The 23,990-nt window shown below is 41.4% G+C and overlaps 1 protein-coding gene across 7 annotated transcripts in view; it reads right to left on the bottom strand.

Moving 5' to 3' along the window:
* Positions 1–212: 212 nt before the first annotated feature.
* OSBPL1A (oxysterol binding protein like 1A) overlaps positions 213–23,990 on the bottom strand; it is a 239,018-nt gene continuing 215,240 nt past the window's right edge. For all 7 annotated transcript variants that reach the window (XM_039217817.1, XM_039217808.1, XM_039217802.1 and 4 more), the window contains 10 exons: positions 20,250–20,384; positions 19,190–19,287; positions 18,083–18,265; positions 11,121–11,228; positions 10,101–10,190; positions 9,739–9,865; positions 6,976–7,092; positions 6,287–6,410; positions 4,918–5,008; positions 213–1,408 (listed from right to left, as the gene is read on the bottom strand). In XM_039217817.1, the coding sequence (XP_039073748.1) occupies positions 1,306–1,408; positions 4,918–5,008; positions 6,287–6,410; positions 6,976–7,092; positions 9,739–9,865; positions 10,101–10,190; positions 11,121–11,228; positions 18,083–18,265; positions 19,190–19,287; positions 20,250–20,384 (1,176 nt within the window). In that variant the 3' untranslated portion in view covers positions 213–1,305. The remainder of the gene's footprint in view (positions 1,409–4,917; positions 5,009–6,286; positions 6,411–6,975; positions 7,093–9,738; positions 9,866–10,100; positions 10,191–11,120; positions 11,229–18,082; positions 18,266–19,189; positions 19,288–20,249; positions 20,385–23,990) is intronic.

The raw sequence follows: 23,990 nt of genomic DNA, 5'->3' as shown, positions 1-23,990 counted from the left end.
CTCACATATTTCCTAGGTGGGTGTTTCCATTTGGCAACTCCACGGTTGACATTCACAGCAAGGGAGTACAGGAGGCAGCTCACACTAATACTGCATTTACAGAGAACCATCCCCCGTGCTGACTCCTGAGCTGGTTAGCACTACGGGCCCTATTAATTGTGGAAATTGTGGACATTGGTATGTTTGAAAGTTTAACAAACCACGCCTTTGGGCAACATTCTAAAGCCTTTATTTAGCATCAGGTAGATTATTTCATTATAACACTTGTTAACTTCAAGACAGCAATTAAAATAATTTACTGGCAGCTACCTAAAGCCCCTTGGAGCAAGCTCTCAGTCTGGGGTCGGGTGGATAAATACCGTTAGATGAATGCACCCCAATGAAAGGGGCAAAGCTACTGTACAGTCGGTCTCCATACAGATTTTACGTACATGGGGGCCTTGCAAACCTGAAATGCACAAGACCTCCTTTTGTAGAGTTTGGTACTTACATGAGTGCAACTTCATGTTTCTGGTGGCCTTTGCCACACAAGGTCAAGCATTTAAAAAGGCTTGTCATTATGTAATGATGGTGATTAGAATCTATTTCTAGGGCATTTTTGTGAACTGCTAGATTTTATGCAAATTTTCAATTCAAACACCTTTTAATTCTAAAGACCGTGATTACAGAAAATTGTAAATTTAGAGCACTAAAGTGTCTCTACCAGCTTAATTCTTTAGAATTTGCAAATCAGGAACACGTATCCTGAATATTCAGGTGTTTTTTTCTTTTTGGAAGTGGAAAGGGGTAAAATTGAGAGGATTAGTTGGAAGAAAAGCCATCTTTTTAACGTAGTCTTTACACAATGACATAACCTTCTCTACATTTGAGCACATTAACATTGTGTAGAAGAGTTCTAAACATTTCAGAGTTACAGCTAAAACATTCAAGCATGACAGCATAAAAATATGCAAAATAACTTGATTTGGGATTACTATATAATTCCATAAAGCTAAAGTTGGGTATAAACCTTCAGTAAATATGGCAACAGCAACCATAAAAAAAGTATGTTCTCCACTCAGTTTCTCTTCCCTCTATGAAACAGTTGTTCCAAAGAAGTATGTCTGGATAGCAAAATTACCCATTTTTCCTGACCCTCCTCACCGGTAGCACTTCATGCCCTACTTTCCTCGAGTGAAATGCAAGTTATCTCACGAGCGGGTTTTTTCTTTTTTTAAAAGATGAGTAGAAACCAAGGAAAATATTTAAAAACATAGGTTTAAGACTTATTTGTAGATGAGCCAAACACCTTGACTTGTCTGCATTTTAATAAATGTCAGGCAGATTGAAGTAGTTTCTGTCCCAGTAGCTGCCCGAGTAAAGCCAGTCCTGTGCTCCGTTGTAGGGATTAGGACCTTGATGGAACCACCTGTTTAAAAAGAAAGGACAAGATTGATGGGGAAGCTGTTGGAAATCCAGGGTACCTGCCACTTCGCTCAGAGTCCGGGATTTCCAGAGATTTTTAGAGACCACCTATATACTATAAAGAGTAGCATTCCAGAAGCTAGGATGATCCCACACAAAAGGTTCATGGGGTTTTCCCCAGCATTCAGCAATAGTATTCAACCGAAGAGGACCTTCTGTCTAGTGGGAGTATAAGAACAAAACTCTCTGTGTAACTGTTCATTCTCTAGCTGCATTCCTTATCTTCCACCAGAAGGCTTTTTTTTTTTTTTTAAGGTTTAAAGAATATGGACAAGGAAACAAACTTTTAGGAACTTTGACAACACACCAGAGTAACAGGTAAGCTACTGGATTCCGAGTTAATGCCCCCTAAACTCAAAGCAGAAGGGGAATGAATGTCAGAGAAGTTAAATAATTTGCCCAAGCTAGTCACTGGTATCGAACTTAAGTCTGATTTTAAAGACCGTGATTTTTCCAACCTACTCTGCCGCACGCAATCCAGAGACTAGTCCTCACCTTCCTAGGTCTCCCATTTTCTCCAGGCTCATGCAGATTCTTGGGTGGCATCTAGGAGTTAACAACCTGATCTGTCTTTTCTAATTCTGCACAGAATCATTCTGTCCTAATCATTTTCCTCCCCTTTAAAAAAAAAAAATCACCTATTCAGTAGCAGCATTCTTCAGCTAATGGAAAAGCAAAATTACTTGCTCAAAAGGTTCACAATTAAATTTGCATAACATTTTCTAAATATGAGTTTTCAGAGTAACATTTGTGAAAAACAGTTTCAATTGTCTTTGTGCCATTCTTCCCAAATTGCTTCTAAATTTTTTTTTAATGAAGTGAGGTTACATGTGTTTGGTAAGTCTTAATGTTCTATTGCCCCTACTGCAGCCCAAAGCACGCTGAGAGAAAGACTGCTTCAGATGAGGTGGGTTCCTTGGAGGATCACATGGGAAATGCCGTTAGACCACACTTTCTAGAATGTTAATATCTGAACTCTGTTCATCTTTTGGGACTTTTTCCTACTTGGAAAATTTAAGTCAATTTTAAACGATCAAGATGGGTCACATTTATTCAAGCAGACTGAAAATTTTGCTGGTCTCTAAAGTCCAAGCAGTAAAAGCACTTTTGTAGTTAGGCTTAGCAAAGTCAGGCACTTCAGACGCCTCAGGCCACGTGCCACGGGGGAAGCCAGTTCGGAGCCCATGTCTGCAAGTGCCCTGCGGAGCCCGCCTGCTCTAGGACAGAGTCCACACGCCACCCCGGAGCTGAGCACCTCAGAGTGGATGGTCTGATGCGCAGGATTAGTTTCCCTCATCTGCCAGCTCTCACTGTGAGCACTCACATCTGGAAACCTCTGCTATCACCATGCCCCGCCCACAGAAACCACACAGTCCGGTTAATTTGTCCTAAACTCAAATGTTTTAGACCAGCACAGGTCACAGCAAAGAGGAGGGTAAGATTTCTTTGCTACCACCTTTCAATTCAATTATTTTTGAGTCTACATAGTGTTTGGTCTGTGTCAGGAAGGCAGCATTCTATAAAATGTGAATCCTACATGACGCTCAGATGCTCAGGAGACACCGTCACCGATAATTTTTGGCCTCATCACATCACCCGCCTCCCTCCTTTAAAAAATCCTCTATTTCTCACTGGTCCCTCCGCTCCCTCCCTGTACCACACTGATTAGTGAGGATTCCTCTAGGAAAATAGGTCAGGATTACAAGCAGGCATTTTCATAAGCAGGAGCCATAGTTTATAGTCAAACATTTGGGAGCCCGTACTCTCTTCGAGTGAAGCCAGTGTTAGCAGGAATGCCAGCTTTTAGCACGGAGGGATTTGAGATTTTAGTAAGTTTCTGGGTTTGATAATTCTGAAGGCTAGTTAGCTCCAACCCAGCAGAGAACGTTCCTTTATAAGCTGCCCTGCCCCCACCCCGCCTCTACTCAAACTGAACCACGACTTTCAAAAACACATCATCGATCCTGAGAAGAATCAAGTCTGTGAGACTGCACTCTTCCCACCGCCACTCAAAAAGAGCTCAAAGCACATATTCTCTGGACAAAGAAATGGTCAGTAGAATCATTTTAAAAAGGTGTATTCATATAAGCACTGCGATGCTGAGAGAGCGTGGCACAAAGGCCTCAAACTGTAGCCCACAAACGCGGCTCCTACTTTTACTTTCAGGCGAATAAAGAACGGTCTTGAAGCTCAATTGCTTTCTGAATGCTATGGCTGCGACAGTAAAACTTCTTAGTGGACTTTTTGCTTATACTGTATTCCTGAAAACATGGTCAGAAAAATAAAGGACTTAATAATTACAGTACAAAAGTGGGGTTTTCTGCAAAAGAGGCTAGAAATAATAATAAGAACCAAGTCTTTTCAAAAGGGATCACAGGAGAGCAACAATACAGCTTTTCATGAATACAGGATTCATGAAGGCGGGGGTTCTGATCCCAGGCCTGCGGCTCATGAGCCGTGTGCTGTGAGCAAGTCCCCTAAATGAAAGGTACCAGGATCTGTTTTCTTCTGAACGACGACGGGATTTCTGGGCTACTTTCCAAACTGTATTCCACAGAGTTCTAGGGAGCACAGGGTGGGAGACAGCAAGGGGTGGCCCAGGTCCTGCCCCCGCTCCTCACCCGACCACCGCAATGTTTCCACACCTTCTGTATTTGCAGACTCTTGATGCATTCATTGGCAAAAAAGCTTTTTATGCAGACCAAGTCCAAAAACACTAGACTGGATGAAATCTAAGGTCATGTCTAGTTCTAAGAATTAGATGCAAAAGGGCTATCAATAATGTCTGCTGATACACTTGCAAAAGTATGCCCATATTGGCTCTACAACTTAGTTAATAACTTTGAATTATGGGACAATGGTTTCTATCATGTGATGTAAATGTAGGAAATGTTTTTATTCTATTCCTGTTTCCAAGTGATTCTATTAATACAGGGACTAAGAGACTCCTTAAAAACTTCCAAAACTTAGAAATTTTATGGCCACTTTCTATTTTTGAATGGAATCCCAGGTTACTTTTTACATATCATATTTCCATTACCTGTCTCATCCCTTGTGTTTGGAAGAGTAAAGACACGGTCTATATGTGATAAACACGTAAGCAAACGGCCCTGTATGTTTACTCATGTGTACTGTCAGAGAATGGCTCCAAACCTATTTTCTTGCCAAAATCTGTTAATATCAGATTCTACCTTCCCTCTTATAATAATGAAAAGGGCAGGACTTGGCCAGACAAGGAAGGTAGACGACTCACCTGCAGTAACTTATGGCACTGTTCTAAGCCTCATTTCCAAACAGTCCCTTTCCTTTTGTCACCCATGCAAGTCTTTCAGCTTTTCTCTCCCCCTCGGAACACTGGCAGGGCTGGGTCAGGCCTCGCTGGGCTGCCTCGCATCGGAGCGCCCTGCCCCACCCCCACGACAGCCTGGGGGCCCGCTGGACGCCCGCACGCACCTCGTCTTCCAATCCTCCTCCGACTTGGACCTGTTTTTGCGGGCTGCTCTTTGTTTCTCCTCAAGTCGTTTTTTTTCTTCACTAGCTTGATCTAAGGTACGAACATCAATGAAAACCAGTTATTCCCCAGGTAGCGACCACCAGGCACAGTACTGTTATGGAGAAGCACCATCCACGTGTATTCCCATGGTATTTGTTTTAGCAGAAAACAAACATTACGTTAAAATTTTAACACACACCCAAGGGAGTGAGAGGCAGAGGAGTCACTCAAGACCCAGTTGTCTCCTTCTATATATAGTCTAGCCCTGAACAACCTCTGCATTTACCAACAGAACCTGCTTATTCTTGGGGCACCTGGGTGGCTCAGCTGGTTGAGCATCTGACTTCGGCTCAGGTCATGATCTCACGGTTTGTGAGTTTGAGTACTGCATCGGGCTCTGTGCTGACTGCTCAGAGCACGGATCCTGCTTCGGATTCTGTGTCTCCCTCTCCATCCCTCCCCTACTCACTCTCTCTCAAATATAAACATTTAAAAAAAAAAAATCAAACCCTACTTATTCTTAAGGCCAAAATAATGATGTTCAAAAGCTTCAATGAAAAATTGGGTGGAAAAACTAAGTCAATGTGAAATTTTTCTTAATCCTTGGTGAGACCTCACAGAGCTCCTTCAGAAGATTCTATTCATAAGAAATTCAGACAATTTTTCCAAATTCTGTCTCACTGATCACTCAAAGAGAGCCTGAGGGGTGCAGTCAGAGGAGGGCTTCTCCACCCTGGCGTCCCCGCCACACTGCATGTGCCCGCCGCCCGAGTATTTGTGGGGGCATCAGGAGCACCACAGGATCTGGCTTCTGGCCGCTCCATGCCAGTAACAGGTCCCCATATGAGACAAACTCTCCGGACATTGCTGCATGTCCCCCGGGGGGTAAGCCTGCTCCCCTTCTGAGAACCACTGAATCAGAACAAATGTAACATCAGCTAATAAAACTGTTGTAGTTAACCGAGGCCATGCTCTTCTTGGAGACTCATGAGGTATTAGTTAGGTTCTCAAACATTTGATGAAATAATTAGTCAGAATATAGTTTAAAATTGGTAACAATGCTATTATTTTCTCAAATTCCCCTCTGACATTTACAACATTCCTTTGGACATATGGAGAATATTAAATTGTCAGGGAAGATCACTGAAATAATGAATCTAAGCTACTAAAGTCTACCTCAGATTTCCAAATTTTAAATGAAAGCTACTGAATTTGTACTGAATTTTAATTAGCTCCCTCAGAGACTAAAAATGCTTGTACCACCGCAATGACGCTACCGACCACATTGCCCCTCCCCCACATCAGTCTTCACCATCGGATGCTCCTTACCTATTTCTCCGTTCTCCATGGCTCGGATGTCAGGCCGTAACCTGCAGTCTGTCTTAGGAATCACGCTCTCCATTTCCTTGTCTACTTCATTCAAGACCATTGCAAAGCTAGTAAAATTATACATCTGAAAAGCAGCAAAAATGTTCACATTAACGTGTACCAAGGCATAATGCAAACCAAAAGCCCCAAAGGTAGAAGGACTTGACAATGACCCCCTGGGTCCACGGTAACGGCGACCCGCCTTCTCAGGCCACTCTCTTCAGTGTTTTCACTGAAGTCTGCACCACGTGTGGCTGTCTGTCCCAAAGAAATCCCAAAGCACGCTGCACATGATGACTGTTCTCTAAAACTGTCAACTTGAAGTCCAGCTATAAGCAACGCTGATATTTTTACTCAATTAAAATAATTACTTGCTGGATCTGGGTGCTTAATCCTGAAGTATCTGTACCATCCTGTATTCGATGAGAGCCAGCCTTACCCCTAAGTAATCTTTAAAGAAGCCCCAAGAATGCCACCCTGACATCTTCCCAGCCAGATCTCGGAAGGGAGGGACAGCATGAACACCAAGTGTCAGGTGACAAGGGAAACTGGTGGGCAGAAGCCAGCCTAAGGATGGCTGAGGAACACTTGGGCGATGGGCTGAGCTGGCCCTGCGCTCTCGGCCCTGGACAGGAGCAGCCCAGTCTCACCTGGGCAGAATTCGGAGGCCGCGGGGCTATTCGCCACAGGAGAACACTTCCAGGGATCACGAACACGCTTTCGGAATCTGGCATTGGCATTTCGTCCGACTCCTCAGAGGTGCCCATCTAGGAGAACCAGCCGATGGGCAAAATGAAAACACCGTAACACAGCACACTTAAAAACCGTAAGCTGACCATGGTTTCCCGCACACGCCTAGAACGAGCACTGCGGGGGGCAGGGGCACCGGGCCCCGCTCACCCACCAGTGGTGCCGGGAGTCTGTATGCACCTGCTGACCGGGGGCCGGGAGCCCCTGGGCTATGTGTGCAGTACCAGCTAGTGCTGGGTGCCCTCGAGGTAGGACCTTCCCCAGCAACACTCTTTACTCTAGTGTTTTATTGTTCTTTGAGGTTGTTTTTTTTTTCATGTTGGTTTATTTTTGAGACGGAGAGACAGAGCACAAGCAGGGGAGGGGCAGAGAGAGAGGGAGACACAGAATCTGAAGCAGGCTCCAGGCTCTGAGCTAGCTGTCAGCACAGGGCCCGACACGGGGCTCAAACTCAAGAACCTTGAGATCCTGACCTGAGCTGAAGTCAGCTCAACCGACTGAGCCACCCAGGACCCCCCCCCACCCCAACCTTTTTTTTAAAAGACAAACTAACTCACTGGACTATTTACTGGAACATTAGGAGAGTAAGACACGGTTAAATTCTTGGGGCAGTTAACCAAATGGATCAAGGACACCAAACCAGTAGGGATCCTAAAAGCATTCAGTAACAAGAGAATTTAAAGGGACTTCAGGCTAATGAGAGAGCAAACGATCCTCGGGCTCTCCCACACAGCTCTGGTGGTGCTGATCCTTCCGTAATAAACCCGTAAGGACACAGGGGGCCGGCAGCTGTGTGCAGGCATGGACCTCACCCCTTTGGAAGGTTGGGCAATGCTCCCAGTGTCACACCGTCACTGAGATGCTGCAGTGAACAGACCGTTTGCAAACCAGCAGCGGGAAGGGGCAGCACTGATGATGACAAACCTGTCCTGGCACCTGAATGCGCTCAGGGACGTCAGGAGCCAGCGGCAGCTCCATGCACACGGGACGGGGAAGGGGGCGAGGTGCCAGGGAGTGACAGGAATCTCTCTCCACGGGCACTGATCTACAAAGACTGGGAGGATTCACGGACACGAGGGACACTTTTTGGGATGCTGCCGATGCCCGTGGGCCCCCACTCCAGCTCTGCAAAGGAGGGTGGATGCCACATGCATGGGCGAGCCTGTCTTTGCCAGGTGGCCTCGTAGGGGCCAGAGCGGCGGCCGTCAGTCCTACAGCAGCTGCGGAGAAGCATCAGTGCGCCTCCCAGAAGGAAGGAAAGGCAGGCGGGACTGGGTGCGAGGAGGAGAGCAGAACAGTGCATGGGGACGTAGGGAACGAGAAAGAGAGGGTCAAAAAATGTTTTATTTCCTAAAAAACCACCTATTTTTGAGGAAGACTGGGGCTCCTTAATTTCACAAGCATATGAATCCCACTAGGGGAGACTGGGAGCCCGCTTGCCGGTGCCCCGGCCCCTAGCACGCCTGCGAGCTCTGAGCAGAAGGGACGTTAGTAGTTTGGGGTCTTTACTACGAGCATGTATTATTTTGAGCCCTTTCCAGCAGCTGTCAACTCACCTGACAAGGCAGGTACTAGTACTATCCCCATTTTGCAAACGAAAGCCAGAGAGAAGGTGTGAAACCGGATTCTGCTCAATCATCCGCACTTGGGGCGGGGGTGGGTGGGGTGGGGGAGCCGACCTAGAGCTTGTGCTCTTAACCACACCAGCTCCTGGGAAGCAACCCGCCTTCAGTGTCTCCTGTCCCAGCAGGTGCACCCTTTTGTTACCCTCTGCCCCCCTGCCTGGGGGAAGGAACAGGAGCCTGCTGAACAGGAGCGCCTCCTTGGGCCCCGGGGCAAGCAGCTGTGTGCCCTCCATGTGGGAAATGAAGAGTCTCATAAGGAAGAAAAGTGAATGAGGAATGAATGACTCCCTTAACTGCACTGGTCTTAGCTCCAGTGGTTTAGACACGAAAGAGAGGGAAACAAAACTGCTAGCAGGCAGGAACATATAGGAAATAATTTTGGAGGAAATTATAAACATTCAACTGATCTCCACTTCCTTTTTTTAAAAAAATTTTTTGTTTATTTTTTGAGAGAGTGAGAAAGAGCGAGCAAGCATGCTCAATTGGGAGAGGGGCAGAGAGAGAAGGAGAGAGGATCCTAAGCAGGCTCTGTGCAGCCAGCACTAGCCCGATATGGGGCTCAAACTCACAAACTGTGACTCATGACCTGAGCTGAAACTAAGAGTTGACGCTTGACTGAGCCACCCAGGCACCCCGATCTCAACTTCTAATGCACACGAACAGAAAGAAGGAAAGGAACGTCTGTCCCAAGATGAACCCCACTCTCCAAAGCTATGTGAATTCGAGTCATCGACGCCTCATACTTAACCTCACACAACTACAAGAGTGGTGTGCACCCACATCCCGGAAGGCTATGCCACACAGTCACGACTGGGGCGGGTTATCTGTTCACTAAAAAGACTCAAGAACGTCTGTCAACTCTACCTCAATTAAACGAAGAAGATCCACAGAGAAAAATTACACACATGAGCAACAAGCAAAAAAAAAAAAGGGGGGGGTCAAACTGGCCTGTGACTCAGTAACAGGCCGCCTCCAAAGTGATTAGTACAAGTTCAAAAGCCCAGCAACTCCTTCGGTACCACCTTCCAGGATGTTCACCTGTTTGCTGTTTTTCTTCTCTTCGGTATTTTTCTTGTCATTTTTTTTGTAAGCATCAAAAGTGGCGGGGTCAACGCTGTACAAACACTCGGTCCACTTCCCATAGAGGGCACAGAGCCTTTTCTTGCTGTCAAGAGACATTGATACTCAGCCAACAATGAAACAGTGTTTTGCTGTAATTGCATCTTATCATGAAGATGCTTATGAATCAGATTCTTTAAAGAAACAGACATTTCCTTGTAGAAGAAAAATTTTTCAACTCACTGAAATGTTTGTTTCCTAGGTTATGGCAGATTTTAACCCTGACGTTTTATTTAGCGAACGATGCCGATACCACCCAACACCTAAAATGGAGACTTTACCTTTTATCCTGAATGTAGCCTTCGACTTTGTGTAATTCCTTACCAAAGAGGCCACATGGCTTGAAATTCAACACACATTTGTCCCCAGTCCTGTGAAGGAGATATTAAGCTCAGATGACCATTCACCACGGAAGCATCAGTAGAGAATAACGAGGAAGGTGACCTTTCTAGAGCAGTTGCTGTTTTCTGATTCTCTAACACATGCCAGGCTCCACACGGTGGTTATTATGACTAATCCCCAATTAGTACTGGATTAATTGCCATTAAGAAAAGGCAAGCAGGTGCATAAAGAATAAGAGACCTGCTGCTATGGAGTCATGTCTGTGTTTCCCCAAATTCACGGGTCAAAGCCCTAACTCCCAAAGTGACGGTATCTGGAAGTAATTCAGTCATGGGGGTGGGGTCTTCATGAACGAAATTAGTGCCCTTTTAAGAGACACGAGACATGAGCTCTGTGTCTGCTATGTGAGGAGACGAGGAGGTGGCCCCTGTGAGGCAGGGAGAGAGCCTCTACCAGACATCAAAGCTGTCAGCATCCTGATCTTGGACTTCTTAGCCTCCAGAACTGCGAGAAATGAATTTCTACTGTTTAAGCCAACTAGCCCGCATGGCGGTCTGTTAGAACTGTCTGGGCTGAGCAAGACACTTGCCTATGGTCACAAACTAGGATTTGGACCCGGCTCTTTTTAACTTTCCTGTTCCTCCCACCCCACCTTCCTCTGCAAATAAGACAAACTAAGAACTATAAACAAAATGAGCTGAGGATGAAATTACAATTTCATCTCTAAAAGCTCAGAGTTCACCCAGTCTTCTCTGGTCAGAAACTTGAATGAATGAACTCCATTCATTAAATGAATGGGCTTCTATTTACCTAAGAGTCAAATTGCCTGGTTCTTAAATTATCAGGAGGCTCTACTAGGGCTTTTGGAAAAAAAAAAAAAAAAAAAAAACAACCAAGCCCCCCACCGGATTGGGGCAATGACAGCGGAAGGGACACACAAGCCCTTTACAGCATCTTACTTGTGGTTGGTGATTTCCACATTGCCGTACTGCTCGATCCAGAGTTTACCCACGATGATGTTATGTACACAGCAGGTAGGATTTGTCCATGTGTATGCTTCACTGTGTCTAAAAAACAAAAATCCAAACCCAGAAAAATAAATGAGAAGTGTTACTTTGTTTAAAATGCCTCAAATGCATGACTCAGGATAACAAATAAGACAGCTGGAGATAACTAAGTTCTAAGACTTCAAAATCTCTATTGATGTAAACTCACAACAAAATGGGTTATTGTCTAACTACTCTTGTTACTACTCTTGTTGTTTCTTAAAAGGATATAGAAGCTTAAGAGAAAAACTGAAACTTTCACTGAACTGAACTCAAATAAACTAAGTATATACCAGTGTATCTTGAGTGTATCTTGTTTCATTGTACTTTGCAGATACTACAGCTATACAGCATTTTTTTTTTTTTTTAAACAAATTGAAGGTTTGTGGGACCCAGCATTGGCACAATGTTTCCAACAGCTATTGCTCACTTCATGCCTCTGGGTCACATTTTGGTAATTCTTACAGTATTTCAAGGTTTTTCATTATTACTATATATGTTATAGTGATCTGTGATTATGACTCAAGGAAAGCTCAAATGATGGCTAGGATTTTTAGCAGTAAGACATTAAGTTATGTATTTGGATTTTTTAAAAAGATATAATGCTTTTGTACACTTAACAGACTATAATGTGGAGCACACATTGTTCCAAATGCACTGGGAAACCGGAAAGCTCATCTGACTAGCTTTCCTGCAGTAGTCTGCAATCGGGCCTACCATACCTCCCAGGTATGCCTGTTCTCATCCTAAGCGTTCAGAAGTTTGGTGGAAACATAAAAAACAAAATTAGAGATGGAAAATAAAAATGAAGGTCTACTTAGGACTAACCAAAGGAATACCTTCTAGCTCACCAAAGAGAAAAACATGTAGGTCAATAAGCACCAATTTTACACATCCTTTCCTTTTGAAAACATTTGTTTTACATCTTCATACACTTGTGTTTTTTACAGGTATTTTTCATTTACAAACAGAAAAATTCACTTTTGTTGGCATATCATTCAAGGAGTCTTAATGCACGGCTAGTCCTTTGTAACCGCCATCATAAGAACACAGAATAGTTCAGTCACAGCCCCCCAAATTCACACCCCCCCCAGCGTAATCAAGGTCTCCCTTCTACCTAATCCCTGAGTCCCTAATTCACCTCTCATCCTCATGCAGCGCATCTGTTCTCCACTGTCTTTCCCAAAACGCTACACACAGGACATGATACAGTAGGCAACTTTTTGGGATTAACTTCATTCATATGATGCATTTTAAATCCCATGTATCAATAATTTGTTATTTCTGAGTAGTAGTCCACTGAATGGATGTGCCATAATTTAACCATAAACACACTGAAAGACTTTGGGTTGCTTGTAGTTTTTGTTCCAGTGTGGTGAACATAGAGTGTTATATTAGTTTTGGGTATACAATACAGGGATCCAACAATTCTATACACTACTCAGTGCTCATCGTAAGTGCACTCCGAGTCTCCTTCACCTGTTTTCCCCAGGGTCCCACCCACCTCCTCTCTGGTAACCATCAGTTTGTTCTCTATGGTTAAGAGTCTGTTTAACTTTTCTTCCTTTATTTTGTTTCTTAAATTCCACATATGAATGAAATAATATGGTAGCTGTCTTCCCCTGACTGGCTTATTTCACTTAGTATTATACTCTCTAGATCCATCCACGTTGTTGCAACTGGCAAAATTTCATTCTTTTTTATGGCTGCCTAATATTCAGTTGGATAGATACACCACATCTTCACCTATTCGCTTACTGATGGACACCTGAGCTGCTTCCATAATCTGGCTATTGTGCAGAATGCTATAATAGACGTGGGGGTGCATATATCTTTTTCAATTTGTTTTCATATTCTGGCAAATATCCAGTAGTGCAATTACTGGATCACACGGTAGTTCTATTTTTAAATTTCTGAGGAACCTCCAGTTTTTCATGACTATTAATACTGTTGTTATAAATACTTGTGTGCACGTTTTTGTGACAATATAAATTTTCATCCTCCAGATAAATACATAGGAAGGGGCTGCTGAGCTATATGGTAAACCTGTAGGGGGCACCGGGGTGGTTCAGTTGGTTAAGCATCGGACTTCAGCTCAGATCATGATCTCAGGGTTTGTGGATTCGAGCCCTGCATGGGGCTCTGTGCTGACAACTAGCTCAGAGACTGGAGCCTGGGAGCCTGTTTCAGATTCTGTGTCTCCCTCTCCCTCTGACCCTCCCCTGCTCACGCTGTCTCTCTCTCTCTCAGAAATAAATGAAACATAAAAAAAAAAAAACAAAAAACAAAAAAAACAGAAAAACCTATAGTTAACTTTATAAGAAACTGCCACACTGCTCTCCAGGGTGACTCTACCATTTATATTCCCACCAATGATATTTCTAGTTATGCTACATCTTTGTTAGCAGTTGGCATTATCGGTTTTAAAAATTTTGATTTTATTTAAAAATAAAAAAATTGATGATTTTAGCCATGCTAATAGATGTATCGTAGTATCACACTGATTATAATTTTGTATTTCTCTAATGACTAATGCAATTGAGATCTTTTCATGTGTTTGTCATCTAGATATATCTGTTGGTGAAGTATCTGTTCATGTTGTTTGCCCAATTTCTTGTAGAGTTGCTCTATTCTCTTAGTGCTAAATTTTGAGAATTCTTTATATTCTGGATACAAGTCCTTTGTTGGATATATGATTTGCAAATAATGTTTACCCATCTACACCTTCTCCATTTTCTGAAGCATGTCTTTCACAAAGCAAAAATTTTTCATTTTGATAAAAGTCTAATTTATCAATTTTGTCTTTTCTGGATTGTGCTTTGGTATGTACCTCTAAGAGTTCATTGCTTAATCCAAAGCCATAAAGATTTTGTTTTCTTCCAAAAGCTTTACAGTTGTACATTTTAATCTATGATCTATTTTGAGTTCATTTTTGGATAAGGTGGGAGTTGGAATTGAGATTCATTTTTTAAATATGCGTGTCAGATTGTTCCTACACCATTTGTAGAAAGGACTATCCTTAACTGAACTGTGTTTGCACCTTTGTTACAAATCAAGTGACCATACTTCTATAGGTCAATTTCCCGACTCTCTTCCCTGTTCCAATGATGTACATGTCTACCCTTCTGCCAATACCACATCTTCTTGATCTCTTGATTTTTAGAGTTAAGTCTTAAAAATGTGAAATCGGAGACCATCGATTCTATTCTTCCTTTTCAAAACTGTTTTGACCATTCTTTTTTCACTTGCTTCTCCATACAAATTTTAGAGTCAATTTCTCTATACCAAAAAAATCATCCTGGGACTCATCGTTTGGATTAATTAGGGGAGAATGGACATCTTAACCATATTAAGGCTTCCAAATATACTGAAACACAGTCTGTCCTCCATTACTCAGATATTCATTGTTTTCATCAGTATTGCATAGTGTTCAGCATAGAGATCTTGGACATACTCTATCAGCTACATTCTATTCAGCCTATCTCAGTTTTTCTATTTGTTACTGTGATTTTCAGTATTAAAATTTCCAGACATACTTCTATTTCTTTGCCTAAATGTCTTTCTATTCATTTTAAGCATGTTCATCCTTATCTCATGGGGCACAGTTATAACAGCCACTTTAAAGTCTTTGATACGAATTTCAATATCTATATTTAACTCATCTTGAGGTTAGAGCCTATTGTTTTTTCCATTGTGAGTTATTGAGGTTTTCCTGTTTTCTTGTATGTCGAGTGGTTTTTGAATTGTATTCTAGACATTTCAATAATATGAGATTCTGGGTCCCCTTAAAATCTTCTGGAGAGTGTTGCCTTTTGTTTGTATTGTTTTATAGGCAATTAACGTACTTTCAGGTCATGAGTCCCGACCCAGTTTCTGTTGCTTTTGATTCTAGTGTCAGCTTAATTTTGTAGCCTTTGTAGTGCTATTCAGATCCACCCCTCAACAGCCAGTTGGGGGTCTGGGCACTGATCCACACAGGAATTCAGATCTAAAGCAGGCATATATAGGAAGAGACTCAGGGACTGATCCCACAAACCACAGATCATGACTCAAGCCAAAATTAAGAGTCAGACATTTAACCGACCGAGCCACCCAGGTGCCCCAGAGCTTGTTTTGTTTTGTTTTGTTTTGTTTAAGTTTTTATTTACTTATTTCCACATGTAAGAGAACTCATAGAGTATCTGTCTTTGACTTATTTCACTTAGAATAATGCCCTCAAAGTCCATCCATATTGTGGCAAATGGCAAGATTTCATTTATTTTTATGGCTGATATTCCATTGTGCTGTATATAAATACATCCCCCACCCCCCCTCACACACACACACATTTTCTTTATTAATCCATGTAAGACACTTCCATATAAGAATTTCATTTTCTTTGGTAAATATCCAGAAGCAGAATTGCTGGATAATGTGGTAGTTCTATTTTTAATTTGAGGAACCTCCATACTGTTCTCCAGAGTGGCTGCACCAGTTTGCATTCTCACCAGCAGTGTACGAGGGATCCCCTTTTTCCACATCTTCACCAGCACTTGTTACTTCTAGTCTTTTTGATACTAGCCATTCTAATAGGTGTGAGACAGTATCTCACTGTGGTTTTGATTTGCATTTCCCTAATGATTCATGATGCTGAGCACTTTTTCACGTACACATTGGCCCCCTCTAGGTCTTCTTTGGAAAAATATCTATTAAGTCTGCTCTGCTCATTTTTAAATCAAATTGTTTGCTTGCTTTTTTCCCATTGAGTTATGGAGTTCTTTATATATTTTGGATGTTAACCCCTTATCAGATAGATATGATTTGCTAACATTTTCTTCCATCCTAGGCTGCTTTTTCATTTTGTTGATGGTTTCCTTTGCTGTGCAGAAACTTTTTGTTTGATGTAATCCCACATTTTTTAAATGCTTTGCTTTTTCTTTTGACGTGAGATTGAAAAAAATCTTCAGCAAGACCTATGTCAAAGACCTTATCACTTACTTTTTTTTCTAGGAAGATTATATAAAGTCTTATATTCAAGTCTTTAATCCATTTTGAATTAACTTGTGCAGGAAAGTGGTCCAGTTTCATTCTTTTGCATGTGGCTGTCTGGTTTTCCCATCATCATTTACTGAAGAGATGGTCTTTTCCTCATTGTATATTCCTGCCTCCTTTTTAATAAATTGGCATAGGTTTATTTCTGGGCTGTTCTGTTCCATCCTTCTTACGTGTATGTTTTTATGCCAGCACTACACTGTTTTAATTACCAAAGCTTTGTAAAATAGTTTGAAATCAAGAAGTGTGATGCCTCCAGCTTTGTTCTTCTTTCTCAAGATTGCTTTGGCTCTTCTGGATCTTTTATGGTCCCATGCAAATTTTAAAACTGTTTGTTCTCAGGGCATCTGAGTGGATCAGTAGGTTGAGAGTCCAACTATGTCTGAGGTCATGATATCACGGTTTGTGGGTTTGAGCCCTGCACTGGACTCTGTGCTGAAGCTTGGTGCCTAGAGCCTGCTTCAGATTTGGTGTCTCCCTCTCTCTCTCTCTCTGCCCCTCCCCAGCTTGTGATCTCTCTCTCTCAAAAATAAACATTAAGAAAAATTGTTCTGTTTCTGTGAAAAATGTCATGGGAATTTTGGTAGAACTACATGGAATCTGTAGATTGCTTTGGGTAGTATGGATATGCTAACAGTATTCATTCTTATAATGTGTGAGTACAGAGTTAAGAAAACAATCCCATTTACAACTAAATCAAAAAGAATAAAAGACCTCAGAATAAATTTAGCCAAGAAGTGAAAGACCTGTACACTGAAAACTACAAAAATTAATGAAAGAAATGAGAAGACACAAATAAATGGAAAGATATTCCACGCTAATCTTTTTTTTTTTTCTACTGCAGAAGAGAACTTTCAGATCTACCTGATGTATAAGACGGGCCACACAATTATTATTTCAGTATTTCTCAAGGTGAATTCATTTTTTTGAACACTGATTTTTTTTTTTTTTAATTTAAATCCACGTTAGTTAACATACACTGTAGTCTTGGTTTCAGGAGTAGAACCCAGTGATTCACCTCTTACACATGACACCCAGCCCTCATCCCAACAGGTGCCCTCCTTAATGCCCATCCCCCTCAGTTTGTTCTCTGTACTTAGGAGTCTCTTATGGTTTGCCTCCCTGCATTTTTATCTTATGTTCCTTCCTTTCCCCTATGTTCATCTATTTGGTTTCTTAAATTCCACGAGTGAAATCATATGGTATCTGTGACTGACTTATTTCACTTAGCATAATACATTCTAGCTCCATTCACGTTGCTGCAAAAGGCAACAATGCTGAGTAGTATTCCATTGTATACATATTCCACATCTTCTTTATGCATTCATTTTGAAAGATAAAGAAAACATTGCCATGAACACATCTTCTTTAAGAACTATCATGGAATAATTAGAGACATCTGGGTGGCTCAGTCCATTAAGCATCTGACTTTGGCTCAGATCATGATCTCAGTTTGTGAGTTTGAGTCCCGCATAGGGCTCTGTGCTGGTGGCTCATAGCCTGGAGCCTGCTTGAGATTCTGTGTCTCCCTCTCTCTCTGCCCTTCTCCTCCTCACACTCTGTCTTCCTCTCTCTCAGAATAAACATAAAAAAAAATTTAAAAAAACCACCATGGAATAATTGATTCCATTCCATCTTAAAGTAGATCAAAACATTAAGTTAAACTTTTTATATATACCTAAATTGAAAAACAATGGCTATCGCCCTGCTTCTCAATTCATTTACAGAGAGTGGATAATTTACACTGTTTAAAAGCTGTTTCTTTTTTTTACAGCTTTAAAACAACACTGTCAGGTCTGTGGGTAAGTGCAGAGAGACATGAAGAAAGCTTGATTCCAACTCACTCAAGGAGCTCCAGAGTGATGGTTCCTTTGGGTTCTGCTTCTACACTCTTGCCCCAGAACTTCAGTTTGGGGTAGATTGAGCCGTGAAAGATGAAATCGTTGTTTAATCCTTCAGCATGAAATGCACTAATGGGTGGGTGATGGCTGACCTGCTCCGAGATGAGTCTGAAACCAAGGTCATCCCTTGAGATTTAAAAATTAAAAAAAACAACATTGTAACTAACTCTTATCAATGTAATGTGTACATTGTTGTTGTTTCAGTCAAAAGGCAACATTAAAATATTAAAGAAACAGATTCAAGCTACTTGAACATATTAAAGAACACACACATGAATGTGGATGATATACATGAATTGCCAATATTAGCCATGTAAATTTAAACCCACCGTTTCAAACATTTAGAAAATAAATAGTACTGGGGCCTCCAGGGTGGCTCAGTTAGTTGAGCGTCCAACTTCAGTTTGGGGCATGATCATGTGGTTTGTGGGTTGGAGCTCGGCGTCAGGCACTATGCTGACAGCTCGGAGCCTGGAGCCTGGAGCCTGCTTTAGATTCTGTGTCTCCCTCTCTCTCTGCCCCTCCTCTGCTTACACTCTGTCTCTCTCAAAAATCAATGAACATTAAAAAAATTAAATAAAAAGAAAAGAAATGGTATCAAAACTTGTGCAGAAAAGTAAAGGAAGACTGAAAAAAACTAAAGCCAAATGAATTCCTTAATTGTGGGTAAAGAACAGGCAAACAGAAGTGCATCTATAGATGTGTCACTGCCTTTATGCCAACAGTATACATTTATGTTACTATATTTGATATGGGTATTAAAAAACTCCAATCATACAATCTACATAAGAAGAAAAGAATAACTAATCCCACATGATCAGAAATACGGAAATCCCTTAATTAGTTTTTATAATGGTACATTTTATGTATGTTTCCACATTTCTGACAGAGTCTCTAAGACAGAAACAAACAGCAAAATTGTTAACTTGCTCCAGTAATGCAAACTGTTGGCAATGTTAAAAAAAATTTTTTTTTCCTCTTCATCTAAAAAGCTACATGTATCATGCAAAGTCAACTACCCATCTGAAAAAGTGAAAGAAAGATCTTTACCGAACTAATTCGTAAGTCTCTCCCAGCAGCGGGTTGAAAGGCTTTCCAGTGCGTTCCCACTGAGAAGCAACAGCAGATACAGCAAACGCAGCCACACACTGTGGAAGAGCATTAGAAGTTACAAATAGCCTCGGTTGCTCTCCATTCTTTAAGGAACAGACATTTTGCTGAAGACAATAATTACAAAATTATTTTGAGTTGTTTAATTACTTTGGATTTTTAATATGGGTCTAGCAACTTAATATGCAAGTGCGGGTATTCAAAATGAAAATTACTGAGTGTCTTGCTATAGTCATTCCGAGCCATAGTTTTTATATCACCCTGAGTGCTACAAATTCACTCAAAACTTTTAAAAAACTCTCAAGCCCAAAATTACTTTTAATTCCCTTAAAATTTCTAAAAAGTACAATTTTAGGATAGGGAAAAAGAGATAAAACTCAACAAATTGGTTGGGAAGAGCGGATTTATAGAAAGGAAAGAGCAGAAAGATTCCATTTAGAATGCCATTGCTTTGTCTGGAGCACAATGTGGCTACTCTGCTCTGCTAACTAATCCATCTACACACATTACGTAAGCATCTTCTGTCCAAAACAAAAGTGCAAAGTGCAGTTCCTTGCTACCTTTTAACCTAGAATAGTGTGTATATTAATCACACACATAAGCATAAATAGACATATTTGTGTGTGTGTGTGTGTGTGTGTGTGTTCATTCCTTCTTGGAAATACTCTTCAGTGTGAAGGAAGAAGAGTTGAGCTGTTTCTCCCAATACCACACTACTTTCTAAAATGAAGACTCAGATACAGCTCACCATCATCAGATTTGCTTATGGGCCACCTTCTGCTTCTTTTTCAATTGTCACTTGTCTTCCCACTGTGATGGCACTCTGGCAGGAGGATGGCATGGGAAGGAACGCAGAGGACACTCCAAATACTCTAAGTTTTAATAACATTTCCCAACCTCACATTGGACTAAGCATGAATTTTGTGTATGTGTTTTGGGGGTGGAGGTGGCAGAGAAGTCTCTGAGATTTAAACCCTTTCTGTGCTTGTTTGACACATACCTGCATCCTTTCCACAGAATCAGAGAATGAACTGGCCTTGTGGATGAGGTATGTGTGCTCCATATATTCAGTGAGTCGTTGTAGGAAGCTCAAAGGCTCATTAAATATAACTGGCATGGTGATCTTGGACAGTTCCTATTTAACAAGAAAATGGAAATGGTGATGTCCAATATACATGGCAAACTTACCTGCTGGCATCTTTACCTCACATGCTTCCTGGGAAGGAAGTAACAGAAAATCACAGCTCATGAAATTGAATTAGCAACAGTGCACTCGCACAAATCTTTCCCAAAGGGCAACATGAAGTATATTGTTCTAGACCTTGAAGGAAATACAAAGACTCTCCAGACATTCTCCTTCCCCTCAAGGAGCTCATGATCTGGTGAGCATTAGATAACAACTCTTAATAAATCTGCCTTGGATTAGAATTAGGAAATGGGGGGTGTCTGGGTGGCTCAGTCTGTTAAACATCTGACTTGATTTTGGGTCGGGTCATGATCTCACAGTGAGATGGAGTCCCACATCCCACATCAGGCTCTGTGCTGACAGCAGAGCCTGCTTGGGATTCTCTCTGCACCCCACCCCTGCTCATTCTCTCTCTCAAAATAAATAAACTTTAAAAAAATTAGGAAATGGGATACAAAGATGATGGGGCCCCAAAACCCAAAAATCTTCATAGTGAGCTAATGATCAATGATGTACCATTTTTGTGGTAATTATCCAAAAGAAATTTCAGACTGTTTTTGAACAACATTGAGGTTTCCTGAGCAAGCAAATCTACTATACTGTGTGGACCAGGTACTAGAAGGCTACTGTACATTTTACAGAATAGGTTTTAAATTCTGTCTCCTAGAATGACACAATCACAGTCGACTTCCAAAAATAATGCAGTGATTGGGGGGGGGGGGTGTCTCTGACTTGAATTTTCAATTCTGTGTATCCTATCCTGCCAGCAAACAACAGTATCATTGGGTCTTTAAAATATTCATTAGGTAACATTAACATACTTGCCTTGGTATTCTCTAGAATATTCAGATGATCTTCCCAACCCTTCACCTACCATTAGTTAAGTTTCCTCTGGGAATCAGGTCTTTCATATTATTAGCTTTTTCCCCCCCTCAGAATCCACATTCTTACTCATCTGTACAATTAAAAATAATATAACTTTCACAAGACTACAACTGGAGAGCATTAGAAACATTAAGCCCATTCATTACCATAAAATATTGCAGAACAGACACGTAGCAGCTCAACCTAACTAATAGAAGTGGTAAGTTCACTGCTGTCTCACTAGGGAGACAAGGGAGAATAGGAACCAAAAAAGAGATAAAGAAAAGAAGATTGCACTATATATACTTGGAGATCTCATTAAATCCAGAAATTCACTGATGGGGTCCACGTCAGAAAACTGGGAATACCAAAGTTTAGCCCAAATGAGATGTCTTAAGCTTTCTTCTACTTAAAAATACCTTCCTTGTTTTCTTTTTTTTTAAATTTTTTAAAATGTTTTATTTATTTCTGAGAGAAGGAGAGACAGCATGAGCAGGGGAGGGTCAGAGAGAGAGAGGGAGATACAGAATCTGAAACAGGCTCCAGGCTCTGAACTGGCTGTCAGCACAGAGCCCAATGTGGAGCTCGAACCCACGAACCGTGAGATCATGACCTGAGCCGAAGTCAGATGCTTAACCGACTGAGCCGCCCAGGCACCTGTTTTCTTTCTTTAAAGCAAAACACAGGGGCATCTGGGTGGCTTCAGCTTCGGCTCAGGTCACGATCTTAGTCTGTGAGTTCAAGCAATGCATTAGGCTCTGTGCTGACAGTTCAGAGCCTGGAGCCTGCTTAGGATTCTGTGTCTCCCTCTCTTTACCCCCTTCCTGCTCGCACGCTCTCTCAAAATAAACAAACATTAAAAATAAATAAATACACACATAAATAAATAAGCATAATGAAATACATAACTCTCGAAGTAAAAACATGAAAATGCTCCTTTCCCCAGAAACAAAGCACGAGCAACTGACTGGGATACAGTGCTATGTAATTACACAGCAATATGTTGTTAAAAGTAAGGGGGCTTTGGGACACCTGGGTGGCTTAGTCGGTTAAGCGTCCGACTTTCGCTTAGGTCATGATCTCGCGGTTCGTGGGTTCGAGGCCCGCGTCGGGTTCTGTGCTGACTGCCAGCTCAGAGCCTGGAGCCTGTTTCAGTCTGTGACTCCCTCTCTCTCTGACCCTCCCCTGCTCACGCTGTCTCTCTCTCTCTCCCCTAGAAATAAATAAAACATTTAAAAAAAAAAAAAGGGAAAATCAAGAAGTATCTTGAGACAAATGAAAATGAAAATACAACATGCCAAAACTGATGGGATGCAGCAAAAGCAATCCTAAGATGGAAGTTCGTGGCAATAAACACCTACATTAAGAAATAAGAAAGATCTGACATAAAAAGCCTAACCTTACTTAACTTACTTAACTTCAAGAACTACAAAAATAACAAATTATGGCCAAAGGTACTAGAAGAAAGGATGTAACAAAGATCAGAAGGGAAAAAAGTGAGATAGAAACTAAAAAGACAATAGACAAGGGAAATGATTCAAATAAAATTGTAAATAAGAGACATTACAATTGATACCGTAAAAATAAAGGATCATATGGGCAAGATGGGTGAAAGAGTGTGGGAGACAGAGGCTTCCAGTTATGGAATAAATAAGTCATGGGGATAAAAGGTACAGCACAAGGAATGCACTCAATGTAATATATGTAATGTATGGTGAGAGATGGTAGCTACGCTTGTGGTGAGCACAGCATAATGTGTAGATTTGTTGAATCACCACGCCGTACACCTGAAACCAATGTAACATTGTATGTCAACTACAGTCCAATAAAAAAAAAAATACATGGAAAAAATACAAAGGCTCATGAACTACTGGAGCAATTACACACCAACAAATGGGAAATCCTAGAATAAATGGATAAATTCCTAGAAAATACATAACCTAGAAAGATTGAAATCATGAAAAAAGAGAAAATCTCAACAAATTATCAATAAGGAGATTGACACAGTAACTAGAAGCCTGCCAACAAATGTCCAGGACCACATGGCTTCATTGGTCAATTCTGCCTGACTGTACTTCTCAAACTCTTTCAAAAAATAGTAGAGGGAACACGTACAACAGATTTTATGAAGTTAGCATTAACCTGATCCAGAATCAGACAAGGACACTACAATGAATGTGCATCTGATGAGCACATTCCTCAACAAAATCCCTCAACAAAATATTAGCAAACCAAGTTCAAAAGTACCTTAAAAGGACCTTATACATCAGGATCATGTGGGATTTACTCCAGGGATGGAGGGTGATCCACCACATTAACAAAATGATTAAAATCATATGATCACCTCATTAGATGCAAAAAATGCATGTGACAAAATTCAGCATCCTTTCATGATAAAACTCTTAACAAAGTGGGTATAGTGGGAATGAGCCTCAACCTAATAAAGGCCATATATGGCAAACCCACAGCTAACACCATGCTTCCTGATTTCAAACAGTATTACAAAGCTATAGTAATTGACACAGTATGGTATTGGCATAAACCTGGACACACAGGTAAATGGAACAGAACGAAGAGTCCAGAAATAAACTCATGCATACAAGGTTAATTTTTGACAAAGGAGACAAGAATACACAATGGGGGAAAGGACAGTTTCCTCAATAGATGGTGCTAGGAAAGTGGACAGCCATA

This window comes from Hyaena hyaena, unplaced genomic scaffold (genome assembly GCF_003009895.1).
Source record: "Hyaena hyaena isolate Hyena2069 unplaced genomic scaffold, ASM300989v1 scaffold_14, whole genome shotgun sequence".
NCBI classification, from domain to species: domain Eukaryota; kingdom Metazoa; phylum Chordata; class Mammalia; order Carnivora; family Hyaenidae; genus Hyaena; species Hyaena hyaena.
The sequence above is the reverse complement of the archived record's forward strand: the minus strand, read 5'-3'. Positions and strand labels throughout refer to the sequence as shown.